Source organism: Nelusetta ayraudi, unplaced genomic scaffold (genome assembly GCF_046127955.1).
Source record: "Nelusetta ayraudi isolate G7.1 ecotype Tasmania unplaced genomic scaffold, CSIRO-AGI_Nayr_v1 ptg000097l, whole genome shotgun sequence".
Lineage (NCBI taxonomy): Eukaryota > Metazoa > Chordata > Actinopteri > Tetraodontiformes > Monacanthidae > Nelusetta > Nelusetta ayraudi.
In genome coordinates, this window is record NW_027466147.1 from 1,791,465 (window position 1) to 1,818,478 (window position 27,014).

At 46.5% G+C, this 27,014-nt stretch overlaps 1 protein-coding gene across 1 annotated transcript; it reads left to right on the forward strand.

The window, feature by feature from the left end:
* The first annotated feature begins 13,414 nt into the window (after window positions 1-13,414).
* Window positions 13,415-17,383, forward strand: LOC142902754 (uncharacterized). Its single transcript, XM_076048168.1, has 6 exons — window positions 13,415-13,513; window positions 13,599-13,700; window positions 13,794-14,756; window positions 14,849-14,988; window positions 15,506-15,615; window positions 16,634-17,383. The coding sequence occupies exons 1-6, from the start codon at window positions 13,441-13,443 to the stop codon at window positions 16,764-16,766; spliced, it is 1,521 nt and encodes a 506-aa protein (XP_075904283.1). The 5' UTR covers window positions 13,415-13,440; the 3' UTR covers window positions 16,767-17,383.
* Window positions 17,384-27,014: the final 9,631 nt, after the last annotated feature.

The following is a 27,014-nucleotide window of genomic DNA, read 5'->3' on the forward strand; positions in this document are numbered from 1 at the left end:
CCCTGCTGTCTGATGTCTGAACATATCCTGCCCATGTTCATTCCCCCTTGTCTGTGCTTTCTACTCTCAAGTTCCCTGATCTCCATATCTTGGAAATATTTCCAACAGACCCTCTGTGAAAACAGCTTCAAGGGGGATTCAGGGCCCGTTTGGACCTTTTTCAACCAGGGAAGGACGAAGAAAGGAAGGAAGGAAGGAAGGAAGGAGGCTGGAGGACTGATAGAAAATGCAGCACCGGGACTCGACGGTGCAAAACTCTCCATGTTTTCGCACCATCTGGTGATGTCTTCTGGAGACCTGTGGGTGATATGCTTGGTGTGTGTATGTGTGTGCAGGAAGCCCGCAGCCAGACACATATGGCCTGCGAGCTCCATCAGAACGGATGGAGCCGACGGGGAGACGATGGTAAAACCGTTAGATTTTGAGCTGGGGGAGAAAAAAGACTGAACGACACAAGTGAGACACCAGCATTTTAAGTGAACATCAACTCGACCTTCAGTCAGACCACTTAACAATCAAAAGAAAGAATGAGTACGAATAATAATTCAAACTCCTCAGAGGGCGCTGTGGCACATCGAGTGTCACCCCCACACAGGAAGCTCCAAAAAATATTTTCGCTGTTTGAAATCTGTTGTGCCGAAAGGACACAAAGCAGAGTTTTTAAAAAATGACGACACATGTGTGTCCAAAGACCTTAATTACTTCAGTACTGGCAAGTTGTGTTGCACAAGGCGGAGATTTGTACAGACAGACTGAAATGGTTGGAAACACAACAAATCAATCAAAACATGTGGAAACAAACAAACTTCACAGCTGCACTTTGTAATGTTGCCCATGGAACAAACAATGATTTAAATCCGTCACTTCCACACAAGTCAAAATGAATCCTTTGTATTTTACTCCCAAGTCACAAGAAGAAAAACAATTTACGATGTGAAAAACCTGAAAAATTATTAATATTAATCAAAATAATGTTTTTTTTTCCGGTAATATTCTGGTACATGTGTTTTTGTACTCTTTGTACTTTTTTTTTTGTTGCCATTGATGAGCGAGATTGAAAAAAAAAAGGAGCACAAACGAAATCCAACTAATGTATAAAGTGGAAAGATATGGGATATTTCTTACAGATTTTTTTTTTTTTTTTTTTAAATGAATGGACACTGATGCAACACTGATGCCAAGAGAAAACACAAATGTGTCCTGATGAGGCATGTTGGCACCTGTTGGCAGGAAAAATAAATCTCTGGTGGGATTCCTGGGTCAGTTTGAAACGTCCTTTCAAGTCCGAGCTCGATAACTCTGTGGAAAAGTCTCCGCCGAGCCTCCTTCTGTCACATGGGAACAGAGTGAGAGGTCATCTGACTGTAGGAGGAGTGACACAAAACATGTTTTGTGCCACTATCCAGGTCACCATTCACTATTGACTCGGCTCGCTTTGCAAATGAAGCCGCCGCTTTTTTTTTTTTTTTTTTTTTCTTTCTTTCTTTCTTTCTTTCTTTTTCTGCCGGAGCTGCATCACGTCCCGGCGGCATGCAAAGCATTTGTGACGGCTCACAAGGCAGCCATTGTGGCTCAAAAAGGACGAGAAGAGAAAAGGACGGCGGCTGTTACAGTAGGAGCGACCGGCGCTCGCAGTCGGTCCTCCTGAGAGCCGACGACAACAAGGGAAAAGCAAGAGGAGTTGGTTTGGTCCTGCCTGTGAGAAGAAAACATTGTTCTTTCATTTTCAATTTAAAAACAATGACACACAATAGTGTGTAACAGTTTAACCTGTGCTGTACTCCTTTTCAGACCATTTTCCCCTAATCTGAAAATGTTTTTCATCTGTTCCGTCACGTGTGCAATGTCTACACACAATGTCTGCACGTTGGTGCCGTCTACTGCTTAGCCGCAGCGGTCGTGACTTGCTTTCAAAACGCCTCTTAACCAGCTGGATCATTGAGATTTAAAAGCCCGAGTTCTTCAAAACAGTTCATTCAAATCATTTCTCACTGGTCAGAACACGACCGGACCATTCAGAATCCTCAGAGGAGAAAAGAATCGGAGCTACAAGTGTGGCTTAGCTCAGGAAGCTGGTGCGGCCTTGTGAGCAGCCGTCTGTGTCAGCGCGGATGCTGCGCTGCGGTCAGCTTGATCACAACTGGATCCAGCTCACATTCCTGGGAAAAAAAGAAATATAAAACTTGTCAGATTAATGGAAAGCCACCAGGAAACACACCAACGCACGCTCCGTGACAAGTGAAATATGGCTCTGTGTGATCCGGCCACATTTCCTGTTTATTTGTGAGCCTACAGAGAGGATTTTTTTTTTTTTTTTCCAGGGAATTGTGAGCAGATTCCGACGTAGCAGCAAGATGTTGATCTGTGTAAACTGTCTTCAGTCAAAATATGGCCAGATTGTAACAAAACCAGCTGCTGACTGATGCTTTGTGGGTAAATCAAAAATATGTTTTTGCAAGTATTTTTTTTTTTAATAGGTTAAATGGAACATCAGCTGACAGAATTGAGAAGCTTCACGTGGCCTTGAACGCCTGGGTTTCTGCATCCGATTAGCCACAAAATAAAAAATAAAAAAAAAATGAAGCTCCAGGGGAGGGAAGAAATTTTATTTGGGGGTTCACGCTTCAATGCGTCCACATGCAAAGTCGTGCAGTTGTGTATTTTCTGCGGCGGCTTTTGTGCCACACAGAGTTATCAAATTTAAACGAGTAGGGAAAAGCGAAAAACTGCGGTCGGTCCTGTATCAGCGGGAAGATCAGCTCAAACTCAAACTGTAATTATTTCTGACATCTGTCATTTTTTTTTTTTTTTTTCTGGAATAGTAATAAGGCTTTGGTTGCAAACTGGTTTTCTCAGGACAAATGCTGGATGACAACATGGACACAAAGCTTTAACCTGAACATGCGTGCGAGATTTCCTGCTTTAACTTGGCGTCGGCAGAAGGAAGCAGAAAACCTGCCAAGTGAGCGAGAGAAAAGCCTCTTGGACCATTTGGATTTGTTCCTGCCAGTTCAGCTGGAAAGAGAAAAGAAGCGTGTCTTCATCAAAAAATGAATAATATTGTCAATTGATATTTGTACCAGATCCAAATCTTCCTCGGTTCACCTCGCCAACTTGATGTAAACTCAAGAATCCAGAAGATGAAGAAATGCGAACCCTGCTGAGAACTGAAAACGCTTTGTGCTTCTGCTTGCAAAAAAAAAGAAGCAACACTGTGTCAAATCTTCCCAAACTAGATTGTGACAAAACGCTGTCTGCAGGAGGTTGCCAGTTTGGGCGTGAGGGACTTGGACTCGCTGATCCACCAGCATAAAGCATTCTGTCTGGTCTGCTTCCATCTCCAGGCTGCAGAGTGTTTTCTGAGAACAAGACATTGGCATTTTGGAGCTAAAGCGGCTGGCACTGACAGCTTTAACCCTGCCTCCAGCAATGTGGGGGCAGCATGGCATCATGGGTAAAGAGCCTGGCCGGCCCTCGGCTTCCCCCCCCCCCCCCCACCCCACCGCAGACGGCGAGTCAACTGTGTCGTTGGCCCGCTAACGGGAGGCCTCGCGCATGGCTGTGCAGCAAGAGAGGAGGACGGGCTGCCAGCGCAGCCTCTTTTGACAGGTGCAGCTTTCCCACAATGCCTTGCGGCGAGAGAGCCTCGCTGCTCCACCGCCGCCGAGCCACACGGGCCCACCCCCACCCCCATCCCCGCAGACAGGAGTGATTAGGTTTCCCACCCCGGTGTCCGACAGCACGGTGGGGGGAGGGGGGGTACGATGGTCTGCGTCCAGAGGCCTCCTGCTCTCCCATCCAGGCAGGTGTGTGTGTCGGTTTGTGTGTGTGTGTGTGTGTGTGTGTGTGTGTGTGTGTGTGTGTGTGTGGTTTTTCGATACGCAGGGAAAACTAACAGAAACTGCGAAGGAAATACTGAGAGGGCGATCAATGCTGAAGCTGCAGAGTTCCGACTGATCCTAATGAAACTTTAGAATAAAGCATCTTATTTTTCTAAGTTGCCAAGCTAAAAAAACGACACAATAGCAGTACATATACAGTATATATATACACACATATATCAATATAATCTTGATCCCTGATGGATCAGAGCCCCAACTTCAACAGTAACCCTGGTGTTAGCTGACCCAGAAACCGAATGACACAATTCAGCCTTCAGTGCTTGAACTCCCCAGTTTAGGTGCAGCGATGACTTCACCACACCAGGCAACCGCTCGTCACAACACAAACAAACACACACTCTGCGTGAGAGTTTGTGCAACAAATCCCAGTTCTTTTCGAGCAAAACTGGCCGGCTGAGTCCGAGCCAGCGTTTCAAAAAATTGTCTTGAGGCGTCCGGCGAGGATGTCGAACGACGGCTGTTTATGTCCTGACACACTTTCCAAACAACGCAGTGTGTGTGTGTGTGTGTGTGTGTGCGCGCTTGCCTGCGTCTTTGTGTGTGTCCTGCCTCTCTCAAGGCCGCTTGACAGAAGTAGGGCAAACAAAAAGAGACGCTGCAAATTTCCAGGATGTTTGGTCCACACGCAGACTTCCAGAGAAGAAGGAATGAATAACTTTATTTTCTTTTTCCTTTTGTTTTTTGCTTCCTGAGCGACGTGAAAACGGTCCATCTCTGTCGTGTTGTATTTCCCAGGCTGGGACTGAACGGCAGGCTCGCAGCGAGTCCCGCCGACAGCGGGGGGAACAAATCTATCTTGGCACGAACTCTGTGGCTCCGGCAGAACACGTTCCCAGCGAGAATCTCGCCTCGGCGCTGCACAATAACAGTGATTTTATCTAGCAGGAGGTGACAGAGAGTGTGTGTGTTGTGCGCACGTACGTGCGTGTGTATGTGTGAGTGTGTGTGTGTGTGTGTGTGTGAACAAGACAACAGCTGCCTCTCTGTTTCTTGAACCCTGGCTGGCCCTTTTTCCATCAAACCTGTATTTTTCTCCCCTTCTTGCAACCTTTTTGAAAAGTTTCCATTTGCTTTAACTTTGTTTTCTTTTTCTTCCTCTCTCTCTCTCTCTCTCTCTTTCTCTCTACCTCTCTCTCTCTCGATCTCTATTTAATTTTGAGCACAGCGGACTGCTTGGAAAACTCCTTTGCTCTCCAGGAAGCGAAAGGTCTTGTGCGGTTTTCGAAAAGTTTTTTTTTGTAGGGTCCAATGTTCTGAAACAGCGGCTCAGGAAGAGAGAAAAAAAAACCTTCTGCACTTACCAGAAATGTAACATCTGTATTCTACAAACCGCCGTGAAGGCGACTGATGGAAACACGGTGCCTTTCAGAGTCTTGGATTCGTCCAAATTCACCATTTTCCCAGATCGCCAACCTGGACTGATCCGGTGGAGCTCCAGACCGGATTCTGGAGTTGGCTGGAGTTGTTTTTCAGTCTCGCGGCACCGTGTGTGTGTCTGTTGTCGGTCCAATCAGCTTTCAAAGCCCCTCCCCTTTTCCAAAGTTTTTTGTTCCCCAGCTCAGTTTCCCGATGTCTCGTGAAATGGATCCGACTGATTCGCCAAAGAACCAATTTGTTCGCATTTTAAAAACCACCGACTCATTTCTCACAAGGTGAGTCTGTTCTCATTACGAGCTGAGGAGGTCGGAGACGGGTTCCTTTCCCTGCAGCGGCAGAATTATCATGCAGGGAGGAGCGGGAGGTGGCGATAAGGAGCCCGATCTGCCGGCTGACAGCCTCCATCAACAAGCCGACCAGGGTTAAGTGGTGCAGATCAGCCCGATGCGGCTGCTTCCCAGCGACGATGCCGGGAGACGGAGCGCGTTCGAGCAAGAGATTGGCAACAGTTTTTTTGTCAGACAGAATATTATAATAAACATGTACTTATTAGGATTAGCGCTGCCGTTTCAGAGCAAGAAGGTTGTGGGTTAGATGGATAATCTAAAAGAGTAAGAACCATAAATAAACAAAAACCCAAAATACAAAAAAATATAACTGCTGTTATTATATGATTATCCTATACAATGGTATATGCAGAAATAATAGAACAAAATCAATCCATAGTGCATTATACTGCACGATCACCATCCTCATCATTCTATTATTTATTTTTATTATTGAACTTGAAATGTATCACAACGATCAGCAAATCCTTCAAAATCATCGTACATAGTTTGATATATAATCAGATTGTATTTAACCTTAATATGTTTTTCGTGCACGGAAAAGCAATTCGACTGACTCGACTCCTTCGGCTCGGCTTCGACTCGGCTTCGGGTACTGACAGTTTTCCACTCGCCTCTTTCATCTGTCCAATAAAAAACTTATCTGTTGGCCTCCCACAGATCCATCAGTTTGTAATGAAGTCATCAGCGCTGGCCGACACACACTGGAAACCAGCTCGAAGGGCCCTGCCGGGCTGCGTGTGTGTGTGTGTGTGTGTGTGTTTGTGTGTGCGTGGGTGAGTGTGCGTGTGCGTGCATGTAACTCATTAGTCTTTTAGTGCTTTATTTCTGCAGATTGTGAACGTTCCCACCGCTCTGCAGCCGACGCACCGTCCCAGGCTCTGCCACCACGATTTCTGACTCCTATTCAGACAAAAAAAATAAATAAATAAAAAAAAGTCATTCAAGCTGTTTTTTTTTTCCTCCTGCAGTGACCAACACACAACGGATTCCAACTCTGAACTCATTTTTATCTGAGATCCTCCGGCACGCTGCAATTATTTCAAGCCTTCACCAGCTCGCCATCATTTTCTGCAGCTTTAAGTGAAATATGAGCCTGTGTGCGTGTGTGTGTGCGTATTAGCCGGGCTGACACCCACACAGTGTAGCCAACAAAGCTCCGTCTTTCATACTAAGTGCCGCTCGCCTGGAAAATGTGAGGGGAGATGAATGTGACTGTGCAGTTGGAGCGCGGCGACGCTGCTGCGTGTCAAAGCTCTGATATCAGTCAGCGGTTCTCTGTCTTTCTGACTGAGCCGACGTGTTGCCACAGAGGAGACGCGCAGGCCGCTTCCACTTTCTCTGGAAAATGACTAAGCAGGGACCCGTTGTCAGTTGTGCTTGTTTTTTTCCCCCCCAATAAGAACAGGAACTCTAGCAGTGGTCCAAGATTGAAGTTGGATTTGTGTCTTTCATTATCATTAAGGCTGATAAATCAAAATTCGAGCGAGCCTGTATTTTTAATCAAGACATACATCTGTATTTTGCCTAAAAAAATGATTTGTTTCACACTGTCAGATCACACTGTTTGGCCTCAGAAGGAATTTTGATGGCGCAGTTGCACTCTGAAAGACGGCGGCGTGCTTGTCCGCCGGCATCTTTTCGCGGGCCGAGCGAAGGCAACCACCCGTCAAGAGCGGCGAGCGTCCTCCAGGCTGATGCTCCTTCCTTTCTCGCCACAGCCTTGGTTTTGCAGCCTTGCTGCGCGCTTGTTGTGACTTTGGCCGATCAGATTCCGTCTGCAGGGAGACACAACATCTGATAACCTCCAAGAGGGGGCGGAGACTCCTGTGAGGAAGCACCCGGTTGAGAACGAGGAGCTTTAAGGTTCCAGTGTGTCATTTCTTTTTTCAGGAAACTCAATACTTAAGGGACCCTGCCTGACAGCACGTTTCGTATTTTGGGCACTGTCAGGCTGGCCTGCTTAAAAAATGTTGGCGCAAGTAGGAGCAGGACCCTTATCGCTCGATGTATATTCTCATACAGTATATTGTATATGAGAACACTACTAAGGGTAGGAAAACCAAATCCCTCTTAATGCACTGCGAGTATATACTTGTACTAATGTATTTATGGGCTGTATGCTAAGCCTTTACCAATATAAAAATCATAAATCAAGCCAAATATTACTCACTGGATCATTTTCCGACAGGAAGTGCTCATTAAATACTCTTGGAACCCAACTGGACCGGACCTGGAGGTCAGAAAACTGATTGAAGACAGAAGTTGTGTCCATTCACCTTGTTCATCAAGTCTTCTTTCCAAGGCTCCACCCCCCCCCCCCCCCCCCCCCGAGATGCTTCCTCTCTGGGCTTTCTGTTTTGCTCAGGCGAATGTGTGGAATAAACTCCAAGAATCGAGAACCTCACATGATGTTTACATCACAGCATGAGGGGCAGAACACAGGTGGGTGGGTGTCCTCAAGGGCCTGAACACGCCGAGCACAGGGAGGAAAGAGAGCAAAGGCATCTAGTGAAAGGATAAACGTCAAGCGTTGAGGCGTAAACTGGATTAGGATTTCCACAATTTAATGGACTGAGAAAAATCACATATTTCTTAACGAAAAAAGGTGGTGTTTAAAAGCCCTTAATGCTCCATGCTTGGAAGATAATATGAGCATGTTAAAATGTTTTGCAGATCACTCCAAGCTGTCCTGTCCAATCAGGGGAGGATCACCCTGTTGGTCCTCCAAAGCAAATTTATGATTGCTCAGGATTTCAAGTAAGCAGAAAAATCAATCAATCAACATGATTTTCTGGAATATATATATATTTATATATATGATTCCCCATAAGTTTTGCAACGTATTAGGGACTATTGGATGGGATTAAACAACAGTTCAGTGGTAAGGGAATAGAAATAGTTCAAAGCTACAGTATGTGCACAGTAAACAGCGACAGACACATGGGCACGAGGAAGTGATTTATCAGTCAACTTCTTTCAAGCTTCACACCTGACAGAAGAAAGTTCAATATTCACCCGCATACATTTAGAAAATCTTCAGTTACTGCATGCTGACACGCATCTCATCCTAAGATTGGAAACTAATGTATTATTTTTCTTTTAGCACAATGGAGAGAAATGTCACGCTTGGAGCTCCCTTGATTGGATGAAACCTTCTCGGAACAAATAATGAAATGAGGTTCTGCAGCTTTTACACGGTTGCATGTTTTCAGCACCATTGGTCTGCCCCAAAGCTTTAGAGGAGAAAATTATCTTCCCTCTCTGCCGTCACTACTTGAACCTTGATAGGCAAAAAGAAATCAAATTTGAATAATTGCAAATGAATATATTCTAAGGAAAACAATATTTTAGCCCTGCGATTGTAAATCCTTTGAAAACACAAAGAAAACTTACGACCACTGAAGCTTCAAAAACCCTGAAGCATCAAGCGGGTTCGTCTGATTCAAGCAGCTCTGAAAATTTGTCACAGTCATATATATTTTTTTCCTCCCCCCCACCCAATAAATTTTGGTTTTCCTGGAATCATTCCAGTTGAAGCAAGAAGCTGATTCGGGTCGACGATACAAAGCCATCAATGTATGCGCTGTGGTGTGAAATTAAAAGCGCTCGCCGCCGCTGCAAGGAACAAAACCACGTTTCATTTGAATCTTTCTCAGCCAATCGATCAAAAACACTGTTGATACGTGTGATCCTGTGAACTCGGCGCTATCAGGCGTTCTCCGGTGTAAGTCCTCCTCCCGAGTGGCCTCGCCGCAATCAACTCGCGAAAAAAAAAAAAAAAAGAGGGACGAGAGAGAAAGAAGAAAGAAGGCGCTCCTTGTTTTCAATGTAGCGAGCGTCCCGGGGGAAATTCAGTGGCACAGAGTGGAGCTTCGCATCCTGGACGTCAATAGAGAGCAGAGAACAAATCAGCAGCGCGTTACATCGTTACACTCATTAAAGACGTAAGCAAAGTTGCCGTGTTTCATTTGAACGGGTTGTTTGGTTGTTGTTGTTGTTGTTGTTGTTGTTGTTGTTGTTGTTGTTATTGTTCCTGGCAGACTGTGACGATGTCCGGCAGCTTCAAGTCTGCTTTGAGTCTGTTTCTACTTCACCGCCACAGGGCTGCGATTTTAAAAATCCAATTTCTCTCAAAGCCTACTTAAAAAAAAGTTTTTTTTTTATTTATTTATTTATTTTTTTAAAGATGACAGTGAATGGACTGAATAATCAAAACCCAGCAGCTCCAGGAGCTACAGTTGTAACGGTGTAACTGTGACGACAACGGGCAACTTCAGGTTCTGATTGGCTCACCAGGTTTATCCAATCCAAAAATAGTTTTTTTTTTATTTTGTTTTAGCTCCCTCCTGTCTGCATGCTGTCTGCTCTGTGACCTCCATCCATGGACGTGTGACATAAACCCATGAATTGAAACATTCCGATCATCTTCATTCATTCGACGGCTCCTGCTGTTTGTTTCTTGCACTTTTCTGCGGTCGTCCCATGAAAAACTCCCTCCTCCCGCCGATAAATGAAAAAAAAAAAAAAAAAATCCATCCAGGCTTCCTCTCTTGAATTACAGTGCTGTTAAGCCGTCACAGCGCGGCGCCGCCCTGCTGGTGGGTCTCCCCCAGCATGGATTCTCAAATTGGCTCCTGCTGAACCCGCGGGGGTGTTGCTGTTCTTATTAAAGTGGCCGCTCTGGATCGATCCAGCTGTGATCCAACCGGGCCGCACGCCACTCTCCCGCTCTCTGTCTGGAATTCCTGCGCTGAGCTCCGTACTGTCAACCCACCGCTTTTATTTTGCGTGCCAGGCAGATGCGACGTCCTGTGGTCGCAGAGAGGAGAGAGCGGCAGCTGTGCTGCTTTCACATCTGAGCAGTCAAAGTAAATAAATAAATAAATAAACAAAGGGGAGCTGACACATTTCTGAAATCATCATCGGTGAAGAGGACAGGAGGAATTGACTCACTGCAAATTAAGTTTTTAAATTGGCAAAAACGTCAAGCAATAAGATGTGCTAAAGACCATGACCATACTGTATGTCATGGTCTGTTTTAGCTGCTTCTTGTTTTATTTTGATGGTCTTTTTTTTTTCCTTTTGTTTTCCGTACTTTACTTCCTGTTTCTGTTTTCCCTTCTTTTCTGTCGCCTGGTGATTTCTTTCACCTGTGTCTCGTTGTCGGTCCTGCCCTTGATTGTTCTCACCTGTGCTCTGCCCCCCTCTAGTATTAATAGTCCTCGTCTCCCTTTGTCTCTGTATGGTCGCTGTTTCTTCTCGTCTGGGTCAACGCGGGTGCTTCTCCTCGGTTGCCTTGTCTGTTTCTCTGTCAAGTGAAGGTCTCTTGTCAGTTTCAATAATCTGTTTCCTTTTTTTCTTTTTTCTTTTACTATGAGTCTCTCTTTTTTGTTATTTGACAGCTATGGTTAAGTTTTATTGTTATTTGGAATAAAGAGTTTTCTGTTCTCCACACCTGAAGTTGTCTGCATTTGGGTCCAGCCCACACCCCCTGTGTTCTCATTTTTATTTAAGTAGCCTCATTGAAGTGCAGGTTTGCATCATGTGCAAAGGTGAATGATTTGCTCATTCATTTTTTCTGTTCCTGGCTCTGCGCACACGTTGATTGCCCAGTATTGGCGACCAGCAGGTGGTAAAGTGCATCTAGTGTTTTGCACCAATAAGGAATCTGGAAGCCAGACTGGCTTGTTGAACGGGACACAAACAAGTTTTACCCAATCACATGCCAACTTTATTTTCTAGGTGTTTTCCTTCTTCGTGCTCTTTGTGCAACAGGAAATAATTTTGAAGGAGCTGGAAAACATGATTTCAGGTATGTGTGCGTAATAGGAAATGGAAAAGCAGACGATTTTCCAAAAGCAAAATGCCGCTAACGTGATATGGGGGCATCCTCGCTCTTTCAGCACATCATCCCCGCTCTCCCTGTCTCACCTGGGCAAGAGATAATTGGCGGCGCTGTTGCGCCCACCAGCTCTCCCTGCTCCGACGCCCTCTCGCCTGAGGGGGGCGTGTACCGCATGCAGCGCAGGATTAGCGGCGGGCGGTGGCCGGCACATAATCACCTCCTGAATATGGAGGAAGAGCCTTTGGGTTTTTTTTTTTTTGTGTGGGAGTGCTGCCAAAAAATGATAATGAGGTCGCGCTGCTCCTCCCCCGCCGCCACCTCCAACCCCTTGGGGGAGCCGCCGAGCTCTCGTCTCAAGGTTTCAAGTGAGAGGTGGCTCATCACGCCGCTCGCGTCACAGTGATACATATTTTAATAAAGCGGAGCGACGCTGTGGAACGTGAGCCGTGTTTCCGTGGAGCGAAATGAACGCAGCTGAGGCTAATTCATATGGGCGGCGCAGAGTGGGACCGCCTGAACAGTGGTGGAAGCTCTGACCTCTCATCTCCATCACACACTGAGATGCCGGTGGAAAGGTCACCTGGGGTCGCGACCTGCCGCATTCAAAACAAAAACAAAGCCATTTTGGGTGCCGTACTTGGTTTCTATGGGGTTGGGGGGTTGTTTGGTTTATCTCCGTGTTATTGTGTTGACACCATCCATTATTCATTCAGGAGTGCAGGAGGCGATGCGGAAATCCTGTGCGGCCACTGAAAATAGAGTTGTGTCGTTGGTCAGCAGAGCTTCTGCACCGCTGTCCTCCCTTCTGTCTGTCAGGAGGACGTTTGATCCCTGACTCCGACCCACAACATGTCACTGACACTGCAAAGCCAAGGGGCCACATTTGGGCCCCTTGGCTTTAGCTTGCTTTAGTTTGCTTATGGCTGGTCTTGGCTAACCGGGCTTCAAACGCCGGCCTGATTTTGTGACGCTTTCAGGTTCGGCCTTGGCTCGGACATCGTGGGGTTTGAACTTGCAACCTTTTGGATGACTGCAATGTCTTCCTTCTCTCTGACCTAACGTACAAAGATGAGCTTTTCACTTTCAATTCTGGCTTTCGATCATCAGTTTCACAGTAATGGAACTCACAACCATTTCCAAAGTCTTTCTGGAGTTTTGCCTGAGTGCGTTGAGGGCAACAAACTCTTTGAAAGTTGTGTCCGTGTTCTTCCACGTTTAGAAAATCCGTTTCGACTCACTTACGAGTTACTCGGGTGTGTCACCAGCACAATCCATGAAACGTCAAATATTTGAAGCTGCGTTCCCAACCATCCTGCTTACGACTGAGTTATTTATTCATTTACTTATTTTATATGTTTTTTAGCTGTGGGAAAAGCTTCGAAGTGAGGGAACAGAAACCTGAGAATCAGCAGGCTCAGTGGGGACACCAAGACTGAAAAAAAAAAATCACATCAAGCAGAATTAAGCAGAAGTCAAACGTTAGTGATGATGCAGCACCTTGGCTTGGGCACTATAAATAACGAGGCATTAACTCAGATCATGTGTCACTGTGCAGCGGCGGCTCAACAATCCCACTGATGTTTTCATCGCCTGACACCGGAGGTTAGTGCGTCTCTTCAGAGGCTGCTTCATATTTAGATTGTTTAACATTTAACTGCGGATCAGTTTCTGCTGATTTCATTAGCACTGAAAAACGTCCAGTCTAATCACTCACTGTTAAAATGATTTTTTTTTTTTTTAAATCAAAAATCCAGTTGCTCGCTTATTCAGTATATTAATATGGAAGGCTCCAAAGGCAAAACACAAACAAGACTGAAGATTAAGCTTGAATTGTTCGGTGTTTTTTTTTTTAAGTTTGTAATTCATTTGCATAATCTTTTCAATTTCCAATTCTGTTTCAGTTCATTACTTTTTTTTTTAATAATTTTTTGTCCCTCTCGTTGTCTCCGTGTCAGTGTCTGCGAGTATGGATCCAATGGAGATCGATGACAACATCTTTATAAATAAGAGCAGTACCATGTACAGCCTGATATCCAGAGGTGAGACTGAACCTGAGCCTCCGGGTAGTTGGCTTGCGCAGAAGTATTTTGACTCAAATTACCATTTCGCTTATCTGTAATTTAGCAAATTCCCAGCAAAGGAAGCGGCCCTCCCGCTGCGTCAGTGTTTGTGTGGGTCTAGCGTTGGTGGTTCTGTTGGCTGCCGTCGTTGGACAGGCTGTCTACTGTGAGTAGTTCCCAGAATGTAATCGAGTAATAATGCAGCCCCGAAATACCTCTCCAAATCCCACTGAGGAACCAACGCTTTCTTGTCTATTAGATGAGGTGTTCAGCCGTCGCCTGCTGGGAAACCCAGACAACGGTCTGGTCGACCAACTCCGCGGGACCAACGCGTCTTTGCACGACGAGACGAAAGAGCTGCAAGTTCACCTGAGGAATCTGACGGAGGAGCGGGAGCTGCTGCTGGAACATCTGAACTCCGAAAGGGAAGCGTGCCAGCACCGCCTGAGCGCCCTGACGGCCGCTGCCGCCACCATGGGCCGCGACCTCTGGGAGCTGCAGGCCAACTGCAGCCGGCTGAGGGCCACGGCCGAGCGACTGCACGTCGACAACGCCGACCTGCAGAGGCAAAACGTCGACCTGAACGCCTCCTTGGAGACGCAGAAGAAGAGCCAGGCGGCGGCCGAGGCCCAGAGCGAGCTGTCCGCAGCCAGGTTTCGCGACCGCTACGAGTCGCTGCAGAGGGACAACGAGAGGAAAGAGCTGCAAGTCCTCCGGCTGAGGAATCTGACAGAGGAGCGGGAGCTGCTGCTGGAACATCTGAACACCGAAAGGGACGCTCGCCAGCACCGCCTGAGCACCCTGACCAGTGAGCGGGACCTGCTGAGCGCCAGCTACGACGAGTCGAGGCGAGAGGGCGGACGCCTGACGGCCGCTGCCGCCGCCGTGGGCCGCGACCTCATGGAGCTGCAGGCCAACTGCAGCCGGCTGAGGGCCACGGCCGAGCGACTGCACGTCGACAACGCCGACCTGCAGAGGCGAAACGTCAACCTGAACGCCTCCTTGGAGACGCAGAAGAAGAGCCTGGCGGCGGCCGAGGTCCGGAGCGTGCAGTCCGCAGCCAGGTTTCGCTACCGCTACGAGTCGCTGCAGAGGGACAAGGAGGAACTGAATGGCAGCTGTCAGGTTCTCCGGAGAGAAATTCAGCAGCTGCAGAGGAGCTACACCGTCTTGGCCGCGGCACGGGATGATCTGCGGGTGCAGCTGGAGAACATGAAGAGAGGTGACAACGTCGTTCAGGTTTTTGTCGCCCTTTTCCCATGACTGAGGTGTTTGATTTTTGTTTTGTTTTTTCGCTGTACGATACGTTTTCAGTAAGCTGTCAGCCGGGCTGGATAAAGTTCAACGAGAGCTGCTACTTTTTTGCCACGTCGAGCAAAAACTGGGAGTCGAGCCGGCAGTACTGCAAGTCCAAGGGAGGAGACCTGGTCGTCGTGAACAGCCAAGAGGAGCAGGTCTGGCGAAGAGAGAGAGAGACGGGGGGGGGGGGGGGGGGGGTTACATTATTTTTCAGAGCAAATATGTTTTTATTGTCCTATATTTCTAATTTCCCTCCAACTTTTACTCCATCAGTGTGATCCGCTCGTACATGGAGCAGGGCAGAACATTGTCCCTTTGTGATGTCACAAAGAGTGACGACATCTCTGCCAGGTTTGCGCGAGGTCTTGGTTCCGCCTTCAAAGACAATTTTTTTTTCTCTCTCATCCCTTCAAAACACGTGAAAGGCCCCAACAAAGCATCAGTCAACAGAGCTTCCTGTCTTCTGACAACATTTCCACGAGGGCTTGTTCCCTCAGGGACACTTAATGCTCTGAATAGTTTTCTGCAAGTTCTAAAAGTTGGCTAAAAATCATTGGAAAAATGAATGAATGGAAACATGAAATCCAGCCAATCCGGCTCAGCACAACTGAGGTCCAAACGGTTTGGAGGCCACAAGCTGTTGACTTCTGGCTCCCTGTCTCCATGATGCAGGCGTTCATCAACCAAGCCATCCAAAAGGGAACTCACGTCTGGATCGGTCTGAGCGACATCCTAGTGGAAAGAACCTGGACATGGGTAGATGGGACTCCACTCACCTTAAAGTAGGTGTCAAGAAAAAAAAAAAAAAAAAAAAAAAAAAACTCCCGATGAGCCGAACGACTTTACCCTGAATGTGTTGAAGGACCAGAATGGCACTCGAGGTCGTGGCCTGTTTCTGCTTTTCTCATCACAGTTTCTGTGAGAGAGTCGCAGCAGAAAGAGGAAGGTGAAATATCTTGACCTCGCCTCATTGGCTGGCTAACTCCCACGGCCCCGCTGCTGCCTTGATAGCAGGAAAACTATGCACTGATGTGTTTTTTTGTTTTCCTCAGGTGCAAAACAATTACACTAAATTTCCTGATCTGTCTTGGTGTGCACATTCAATAAAATTGAATATTTGCTTTGATCACCAACCTTTGCCAGAAAACTGGTATTGAAATTAATATCTGCGATTTGGGTCCAGAAATCCCATTTACAACACAAAGTTGTTGACCTCAGGCATCTGCTGTGCTAAATCTGAAGTCGCTTAACCAACAGCAACATCAGTGTCTGCATTCAGTTGTGTATTATTTATTTTTTTTAAATAAGAAAAAAATGATATTATTAAGGGGGCTACACAGTGGTGCAGTGGTTTCCACTGCCATCTCCAGGTTAGATTCCGAGCCTGGGGCCTTCCTGTGTGGAGTTTGCACGTTCGCCTCATGTCTGTGTGGTTCTCTCTGGGTTCTCCAACCTCCTCCCATGATCCAGAAACATGCATGTGAGGCCAAGTGGGAACTCTAAATTACCCATAGGTGTGTGTGAGAGTGTGAATGGGCGGTGTGGTTGTTTGTCTTCCTACATGGCCCTGCGATGAACTGGCGACTTGTCCAGGGTGTCACCCTGCTTTTGCCCCATGACAGCTGGGAGAGGCTCCTGCAGACCCCCTGAGTGCTGGAGGGAGCGGGTATAGAAGATGGATGGATAAATAAATGGAGAATACAAAGAAGATTGATGACATTGAAATGCCGTGGCTGTGCTGGGAGAACAAGGCGTACACCACTCTAACCTCTCCTTCCTGTCTCTTGGTTCGGACTCCAGGTTTTGGTACCCCGGGCAGCCCAACAGCCAAGGTGACCAGGACTGCGTGGAACTGGTCCAATCCGCGTCAGGGGAGGGTCTGTGGAATGACGAGGACTGCACCACCGAGCAGACATGGATCTGCGAGAATTGACCCATCTAGGGACCCGTAAAAAACAAAACAAAAAAAAAAAAAACAACTGCCTCCTGGAAGTTTATTTGACTTTTTGAGACATTTTGAGACTTATTTGTGGCTTTTTGAAACCTAACACATTGAAGCAAGTCGCTGATTTAAAGTTGGGCCAGATAGAACGAGATGGTGAGCGAGGTCTTTTGTTTTCAGATACTCGATCAACAGATTTGACGATGGCTTCCTGAAAGATTCAGGCCTGGGATGAGTCCCATCCATGCACGAATGACAAATATTTGAAATAACGGGTGTGACAGGAGTTTGAGACAAGACAGATAACAACAAGGTCAATCGGACTAACTGAATTTCCCTTTCACCCTTGAGTAAACTCAACATTGTATATAAAGAGAAGAAGTTCCCAGTTGTTCATAGAGCTCGTCGCCATTTCAAGGAACTACTGGTCGCTTGAAGAATGAAGTCTGTTGGGATTTTTAGCTGAATTCCAAAAAAAAAACATTTTGAGTAAAATGTTCCAGAATCTTACATGTATCCTTTTCTCACATGTTTACACCCCAAATTCATAATCATAGCTGTTTAAGAGAGGTTTGGTTTGCAGTAATAAAATGTAAACTCCTGCAGTCGCTCCACGTTTGTTGCATGACTCAGCAGCATCATGACATGATGAAGACAAAACACAAAAAAGTTCAAATAACAGCAATAACAGCAACCGGGTTTGGGTGAGCTCCGTCGTTGCAGACGGCGTCACCAGAAAACAAACAAAGGTGAAAAAGGTGTTACTGCTTCTGCCCGCTAGCGGCAGATGACAGCGAGGGAGCTCGATGACAAACGGAGAGAGACGACAACGCTCTCTCTCTCTCTCTCTCTCTGTGCTACCGTGCCAACTGGTTATGTAACCCAGGAGGAGGCAGCAGGCGTGGCGGACGGCGGTCAGCAGGCGGTGGCGCTGCACGGCCCCGGCACGTGGCTCGCTGCACTCTGGGCTGGGTGTGGTGGGGTTGGAGGTTTGCCGGGAAGAGAATCTCAGACCATTAATTGGCCCCCGAAATCCTTTCATCGGCCGCCGCGGAGACGGGACCCGACCGAAGCCGCCCGTGGTGGAGCGGCGAGATGCCCTAAGCGCCAACCCCACCTCTTCACAGGCGGCGGTGGCGGCGGTGATGGTGAGGCTGCACTGGGGCTGCCTGACTAAAAATAAAACATCAAGCGGCTTCAGATAATTGCTGGTCTGGTTGGATGTAAACGAGCTCAAATATATACCGAGGTGAAGCCCACAGGCCCGATGAGTCGACGGATTTAGACAAATGTTTTTCCGAACCAACACAATGCAAATGAATAAAATGGAATAAAATCAAACAAAGCCCTAAATGAACTCTCTTCCCGAGGATCAAAAGTATTGAAGTGAATCTTGAGGAAAACACACATTTACAACTGGATGAGCAGCAGCGATCAAATGCTCCAGGAGCCACTTGGCCCCCTGTTGCTCATTAGCCTCGTTAGCCACGTTCGCAAGGGCAAACTAAAAGAAGAAGAAGAAAGAAAGGACACTTATTTCTGTTGCAAAAGAGCATGAAAGGTGCGACATCATCGCACAGTAAACATCAGAACAACAACATCAGATGCCTCTCACTTGGGTGCATGGGAAAAAAAACGCATTGTCACAACAATTTTTATCAAACATTTCAGTTTTCCCACCGTCCAATTAATCTCAACTTTAATTACCTGAGTGGGAGCAGACGACACGGCATCGTTTGTCTGCTTTTAAGGCCTTTTGACAGCAGGATCAACGAGGTACGCAGCGGTCGTAAAATAAAAACCCCATAATAGCCGAGTGCAGAGTCCGGCATGGTGATAGAAGAGACAGAGAGTGTGAGAGAGAGAGGGAGAGAGAGAGAGAGAGAGAGAGAAATCCAGGAGGTCAATGCAATATAGATCCTGGCAAAATGACAAATAAACTGCACCTTGTCGAGTGCACCTTTAAATCCTTTACAACCCCAATGTATTATCAGGCCCCGGTGCTGCGGGAATAAAATACAAAGCCAATTCAAACAGGAGGCAGCGTGGAATAAATCATCTCTGGGTGTTTTCATGCACGCAGACGTTAAGGAGAATGTGTCCCGACAAGGAATGGAGGTGTTTAACGGCAAATGCAGAGGCGTTGGGGCGAACGCGTGGCCTTGTTCATTTATCTATTTATTTTTCAAAATAGGAAGCAAAGAAATACAAAAGCCGTCGTGCACGGAGGCACAATCAGAAAGCCTGCAGGTGGAAATCACCCTGCTCGCTGGCGAAAATAAAGCCGAGGACAGGAGGTTGACAGCGGCTGTGTTCTGTTTTCATCAGGGAGCAAATTGAGCACATGGAAAAATGTTTTTGGCCAAAGGAGATGTCTCAGGGGCACACCTCCTCCCAACACAATTCACATTTACAATACACAGTACGCAACGGCACATAGTCTGGCGAAACGCTGTTTAGTATTTACAATATGAATCGTCAATCTGTAAAATATATTTTTTTCAAAAATATAGGACTCAATATCTGTTGGACGGAAGGGAAATAAAGGGGCTTTGTTTCGGGTGGATTTTGAGGATTTCTCACATTTCTGTTCCCTCAGAAGATGTTTGGCTGAAAGGGGAAGTGTGCCAAAACAAACCGGATCCCTGCAGGTCCATCGTGAGATTGTCGCCGTTTAAATGTGGAAAAGTGAAGTCAGTCAATGCGGAGTGTTAGGCTTATTTCAAATGTTTAGTTTTGCAGAACAGAAATTCACTGGCCTTGTGCCAAAGGTGTGCATCATGTTTATGTTTGATCTGAGTTCATTTATTGGCCTGCAAATATAGTATCTGTCCATATGTATTAAAAGCCTCTCTGTCTGAAGAAATGCCCTCGAGTGGAACCTCAGATGAAGGAAAGTCGCTCCGTCAGATGAGCAACAGCCTCTTGCTCATGTGGCCTGCAGGCAGAAGGAGCTGACGGGGGTGGGGGGGGTGAAGGGGGGGTTTGTGGGGGGGTGGGCAGTTTGGTTTCTTTTTTTTCACCTCCAGGCTGCAGGTGTTACCTGCTCGGCCCGGCTGCAGCGTCACGTCTCCGGGACCACACGGCTTTGTTTACGGCGTTCCCGCGGCAGCCGGGTCGGCTCTGACTGGCACCTGCGGCCGGTGAGTCACAGCCGGAGGAGGTGTGGTCACGCAACCAGCCGCTCACTGTGACAAAGACGCTCTTCTCCGGTGCTCACTGACACACACACACACACACACACATGGTCTCCCTCTCCGCTTCACCTGGCAGTGGTCTTTACCTCCTTTATTTAGCCCTCTCTCTCATCCCTCAGTCATCACCTCATCCCTCAGCTCCCTTTCATTCCTCTCCCGGCCTCAGCTGTCCGACCTCCTTTGTCTCCTCATCCGCCGCACATCTGCTGTCATTCCGTCCACGGGCCTCCTATTTTCCTCTCGATTCCTTCTTCCCTCGACTGCATGTTCTCAGGGCTGGGGTCACGGTTGGGGGAAAAGCACCTCTTCATCAGAGTCCTCTTCTGAATCTTGCACCTGACGAGTTGGCTGGAATGTCCATGAGAAATATTTCACATGTCCAGAAGTGGAGTGCATGGAAAGCATCAGGAAAGATACCGTTCAACTGACCTCTGCATTGTTCAAGAAATGTTGTGACAACTGTTTGTTATTTTCTCCAAGAAGGACAAACTTTGAAAGTGAAGCTGCTTTTTCCTAATTAAATAAAAAAAAGGAACAAGATCTCCAAAAGGCAGCCGAGGACAATAAAAAAAGGAAGACTTGCACTGATTATTGTTTTTCTTCCAGGAGCACAAATGTTGCTGACTAGCAGCGGTGGGAGGAACCACGTCAGCGCCTCTTCGTCATCTGCCCATCTGTCCACCAGGTGACCTGCCGGGTGTGCGGCACAATGCACAAGAAGCCTCAGGGGGCGGGGCTGACTGGAGACTGGGAGGTGTGTATACATCTCTATCTGTATATGTATCTATATATGTAACTTTTTCTTCATGCGAGACAGAAATGGATCAGTTCAAGTGTTTATTTAGCCAATATAAAACTGTCTGAAAAATGATCAGATTTGGTTAGGCCTCTGTAGCCTCCGGCAGCAACTGATGATGCTCTGATCTTCCATGTTTCCGAGTTGAAAATACAAAAAAAAAAAAAAAAAACATAAAAAAAGGTCTGGCAGGGCTGAGCCCCCGTGCTCTTTGTGACATCATAAAGTGCATATTTAGTCAGATAGAAACTCAACTGATGCTATATTCCCCCAGGGTTGGGACAAACACCAGTGTGACTCTGTTTGCCAGGACACTGAGCAACACTGGCACCAAGAAACATTTGCGCGACTGAAAACACAAAAAGCTAAAAATGTTGTTTCACCCCATTTGCTCGACGTGAGACAGCTGAAAAATTCAGCACTCAAAAGATAAAAAATCTCCAGTCCGGGAGACAATGGCATAAACCAGAAGCCGGCGGGAATCTGCTGCAGCTACAGTCACACATCATTTGCCGGGTTGACAACACAACGCCGAGCTCATCACAACAAGTTTGATGAAGGGTCGCGAGCTTGCGTGAACTGGGGGGGAAAAAAACCCCAGCAACAGCGCAGCAGCTCCGACTGTGCAGATATGAATTATGGATCCTCCGACCATTTCTTTCTCTTTCTTCCTCTCAGCGTTATTTGTGTTTCTTGCGGTTTGGAAGACGCAGCCCTGGCGGCAACAGAGCGGAACCAAAGTGCATTAGCCGGCATGATGCAAGTTGAGATACGCCGCGGCGTGAGATCAGGAAGCTGAGGGCGGGAACGTGTTCCGTCCACTTCCTGTGCAGTCGGTCAAACCGAGAGGAACACGTGTGAGACCTGGGGGAGCGAAGCGGTTTTCAGCCGTCTCCGGGCCCAGGAGATAAAAGATGCGCGGGTAAATGTCAGAGCCGTTTTGGTTGGAGATGCAAAAGTCGGATAAACGCCGACGGTGGAAGCCCGACGAGTGGAGGTGAATGAGAAACAGGCAGATGAAATTCCAGATAAATTCTCCGCCGGGAAAACAACATCCACCGCCGTCCCGCGATGACAAAGATACAGTCGGAGCCGCAAACGGCCGCGATGGCGGGAGATACGCACCTGGTTCTCTGTTTGCGCGCTGAAACCTTACACCCACTTATCGGGGAGGTCACTCATCCCGAGGAATGCGGCGGCGATAAAGCTGGATTTATGGCTGCTCATGTGTGCACGTCGCTCAAAGCTCCTTTTTTTTTTTTTTTTTTTTTTTACTTCAATTGTTAAGAGGTGTAACACGAGTGCAACATCCCAAACGTCGCACAATGGGTGGGGAAATATGAAGATGGCGAGAATGAAGCAAGTCCTTCTTATGAGTCCGAGGGGGATCCATGTTTTATATATTTGCATGTATTTGTTTTTGTCTTTATTTTTCAGAACAGAAAAGAGTATTGCAGCAAACCTATTTAGCCCTCTGTTCACAGCCTCCTGTGAATTTGTGACTTTGGACTGCTGATTATGTGTGTGTGTGTGTGTGTGTGTGTGTGTGTGTGTGTGTGTGTGTGTGTTAGGACATACGTAAACTTGATCCCTGGGCAAAGAGGCTGTCTTTGACACTATTCTCCAAACTGAAACCCGAACTCTCTGGAGACATTCTGGAGCCTTCCAGGTTAGAGTACATGAACATCAAACATGGGTCTCCATTTTCTTTTAAAGAACCGGGCAGTATTCCCCAAAACTCCAGAAGGGGTTTTGCAGAGCAGAATATGTCTGCTAAACTGGTAACATGCATAATTGCAACATAAAGTGCAACAGCATGGTTGGCAGTTGAGTCTTGGTGAGCAAGTGTGCAAGAGGAAACTTTCTTGAAACTTATTTACAACATTTCTAGCATTTTCTCATTTAGGGTTAGTTTAATTTTCAGGTTGATGGTGTAGAAAATAAATAGTCTGAGGGACAGAAAGATTAATTTTCTGGCTGCTGCTTATGTCCCAGCAGCACCCTGTGAACAATTGGTTGTTTTTCCTCTGATTGTACAAAGCACTTTGAGACGCCGTTGGTTGTGATTTAGCGCCGTACACATAATTGATCGATTGAATGGATGGTGTTGGCTCTGTGATTGAAATTAAAAAAAAAAGAGGAGTCTTACTGTCGTCGACTGTCATCTTTAATCGGCCCCAACGATGAAGGACGCGGCGCTAACGGCCAATGACGGCGCACGTCTTCAAGATATTAAACCCTTGACGCTCGATCAGAGTCACCCTGGCGCTTTGAAAAGATTTGATGCTTATAAAAACCACAACAACCTCCCCTTAGTATTTCCCTCCCGGTTTCCTTCGTCTTCCGACAGCTAAACGAGAGGAGACGTCTGTTGGAGCCATTTAGCGAAGATCAGACGCAGCAGGGGAAGAAAAAAAAAAAAAACCCTGCACATGTTGAGTGGTTTCGAGCGGTTACAGCTCTTGGCAGATAAAGAGATTAACTTTGTGAGCATTAAAAATTCCATGTTGAGCATGTCTGGGGGGGAGTTTGCCGCTGTGCCGACAAACATGCAGGCTAAAAGAGCAGGAGAAAGACGGACGCACGAGCCGGATTGGGGGAGTGGGAGGAGACCACATTTAATTACAGATGTGACAAATAAGACACCAGGGAGTTGAAACGCTGCAAATGTGTCACGTCGAGCCCCCAGAGTGGAAACGCTTGTCCCGCCGCACGGCGGATTAACTCGGGGTCGGAAAATGTCTCCACTTCCTGCTGGCTGATGAGTTTCCCTTTCGAGCCGCAGTCTTCAGTGGGACGGTACGTCTATTTTTTTTTCTCGCTTTGGCTACTGATTTGACTGTTTTCAGGTGGTCTTAGGCCTTTTTACAACGACAGTGTGGAAAAGATTGGCGTTCACACCGGAACAACCGAGGGGCTGCAGTACGCATGCCAGGCCACAAGTGGGCAATGCGGGATGATTATCACGAACCAGGAAAAAAAAAGTTGCATTAATGACAAACTGTGAGAGGAATGCACGGCGGAATTTTCATCATTGTTGTCTGGTTCACGCACTGCCATTGGTCAATAAGTACGGGACTTAATAGACATGAAAGCGAAAAGCTGAAAATTCCACCACAGAATCATACTTTGAAAATTCAGATTTATTCGTCTAAAACACCTTTTTCTGTGGAAACCGAAAGGGAAAGTGAAGTAAAGTGTAAAGTGTTTCATCCTAGAACTGCCTTCGGCTGAAAGCAGCTTTTTTTGAGTTCTTGAAAATTCTTCTCTCTTGCTCCTCTTAGTGAATTCGATACCAGTGAAACTCAAGAATTGCCTACGATGCTAAACTTCACTCGCCGGCGTGCCTCAGGGATTTGTCCGCGGCCCAACGTCTCTTTTCACCCGTTTGAAACTACGATTTCAGAAACGCGATCGCTGATTCCTGGGACACAAATCAAGGGGTAACACAACTGTAACCCCCCCAGCAACCAACCACACACACACACACACACACACACACACACACACACACACACTGAAGCCTTCACTTTATTGGCGCGTCGCTCGCTCGCCGACAGTCAGCACATTCTAACAGAGCTTTCCTTTCTTCCTTCCTTTCTTCTTCTGCAGAATTCTTCACGGCTGAACGTTAGACTTTCAGAGCAATTACTTCTCCGCCTTGGCAAACATGAAATCCATCCCCACCCCCGGTAATAACAGAACTGCGGGGAGGCATTTAAAGACGTGTCTCAACGTACAGTAAACGCTTTACGGCCTCCCCCTCCCCCTCCTCCCCATCCCCGCCCTCCCGCTGCTGCTGCTGCTGCTGCTGCTACCCAGAATGCCTCGGGACACTTCTGTCACCGCATGGTTCTCGGCTCTTGCCGGATGACGCACAGTTAACGCGTAACCTCGGCCTCAGGATTTCACTGAAAGAGGCGATGAAGCTCTCTGACCCGGTAATCAATATTTTCCAATCAAGGCCGGATGAAATGAGTGTTTTCTGAAAGGTCGCTTGTGGTTCCAAAACTGGATTTATTACATCTTGCTGCAGGTTCAAATGTGATTGTATCATTGAGTCTTTGTGTGTGTGTGTGTGCGTGTGTGTGTGTGTGTGTGTGTGTGTGTGTGTGTGTGTGTGTGTGACTTCTGTCCCCTGCAGGCCTGAAGTCACAATAAACAAGGCTAATTTAGCATTGTGGCTATCACTCGAGCCACAGTTGGAAATGTCAGTGATAACTCAGCTTCACTCTGGGAGATTAGTTGTCTTGTGTCGCCTTCGATCGTATCAGATAGGCACCAGCTGGTGGTCAAACTCACTACGGTCACCTTCCTCATTTAACTTGAAGTGAAAGTGTGTACAATCTTTCAAGCTTTCTTGGCCGAGTTTAATATTAGAATAAGACAAGTGTAGTTTGGTTTATCTACCCATAAAATGGTTCTGTTATACTGCATATACTTAAGATTGCATGATCCGCTGCATTTGTGTTTCCTGTTTTATTTTGATGAATCTTACTTCCTGTTCCTGTTTTCCCACCTTTTTTTTATTTGCCTCATGATTTTCACCTGTGTCTCGTTGTCAGTCCTTCTCTTGACTGTTCTCACCTGTGTTCCCCTGCCCTCTTCTATAAATAGTCGGCGTCTCCCTTTGTCAGTGTTCAGTTGTTGTTACATCCTGGTTGTCCCCCCCCCCCCCCCCCTTTGGGTGCCCCTTGGCCGGTGTGTCTCGGTTGTCTGTGTCGTCATCCAGGTCTCTAATTCAGTTTTGTCTCCTTTATTTATATATATATATATATATAAATATATATATGTATATATATGTATATATATATATATATATATATATATATATATATATATATATATATATATATATATTGTAATTCTTATAAGTGTAGTAGATGTTTTTGTTTATTTTACCTTGACTGTTACAATGACTTGGAATTCTGTAACATTCACGTCACTAATTGTGGCAAAATATGCTCCAAAGTAAATCCTTCATTCAAATTCAGGAGATGTAGTTCAGAAACATCACATCACATCTTTTTTGCTGTGCGAAGGCCACCGTAGTTCACTGCATTCTAAAGTAAAGCACAAAGCTGTAAAGCAAATGCAAATCTGGTGGGGGGGAAAAAAAAGACGCATTACAACAGCAGCAACTCCCAAGTGCATCATGCCGCTGCAGTTCTGACCTGTTGAGGGCGTCAGTGACCTTGAACTCTGTTGAAGGTCTTTTACTCTGCTGGTCAAAGAAACTGGAGATCACGCGGCCTTTTCTCTTTTTCCTGCCCCTTCTTTTCCCCAGAATCATTTTCAAAGCGTTGAATGTGTCAGTTACTGTTTTAAAATTCAGTCTAAAATGTATGAGGGTAAAATCTGTAATGAATTCCACTCTCAGCCCCTTTTAATGTGATTTTCTTTTTTTTAATTTATTATTTCTTTTTGTTTCTTTGAGCAAGTCAGTCAAACCTTGGGTGTGATGTTTCCAAAGGCTGTCCTTTGTCCAGGAGGTGTGGAGGGGGTGGGGAGTGTAACAGAATGAGGAGGTCTTCTAATAAGCAGCAGCTTCTCTCGCTACCATTCGTGCTGCTCTGCTGCCTCGGCTGCATGTTCCTTTCAAAGCGCGAAAACAAGCTTCATCACATTTTTTTTTTTTTTTATCTCTCTTTGGATCGACTGCAGGAGGGAAACAGCCGTGTGTGTGTGTGTGTGTGTGTGTGTGTGTGTGTGTGTGTGTGTGTGTGTGTGTGTGTGTGTGTGTGTGTGTGTGTGTCAGCTTGTCTCCTGCCTGATCCCCATCTGTATCCATTTGTTATTGAAATGAGGCAGCTATTGTTTGCGTAAACGGCACCGGGGGGCGCCAAAAAATCTCGTGGGATGCATTTCATTAGAACTGCGAGATGAAGGAATTATGATGAAAAACAGCAGATCAGGGACACAACCTTCCATTAAAACACTAAAGTCATCTGATCAGGGTTACTGACATGTTTCCGTTTCCATAAAAAGAAATCTGTCACCGTTGGCATTGCAGTTCTTATAAACCGTTTAGGCATCATCATGCAAATGTCCTGCCATAAACAAGTCTCAAATAGCCCCGTCGGAGTGAGACGCTGCTGCCGCAGACAAATGTTGCGTGGAAATAAACAGATTGCTAATTTGCCGGGCGAATTATTCTGATGAGGCATGCCATTTCAAATCGTTTCAGGTTTTGTTTTTTGTTCTGTTTTTCACCCACAGTTCACAAAAACCCGGTCTAATTATATA

What these genes read in the sequence shown, in the direction of transcription:
- LOC142902754 (XM_076048168.1), top strand. Translation starts at nt 13,441, where the DNA reads ATGGATCCAATGGAGATCGATGACAACATCTTTATAAATAAGAGCAGT. An exon ending in GCTGGAGAACATGAAGAGAG is followed by an intron (nt 14,757 to 14,848) that starts GTGACAACGTCG and finishes ATACGTTTTCAG; the next exon opens with TAAGCTGTCAGCCGGGCTGG. An exon ending in GGGACTCCACTCACCTTAAA is followed by an intron (nt 15,616 to 16,633) that starts GTAGGTGTCAAG and finishes TTCGGACTCCAG; the next exon opens with GTTTTGGTACCCCGGGCAGC.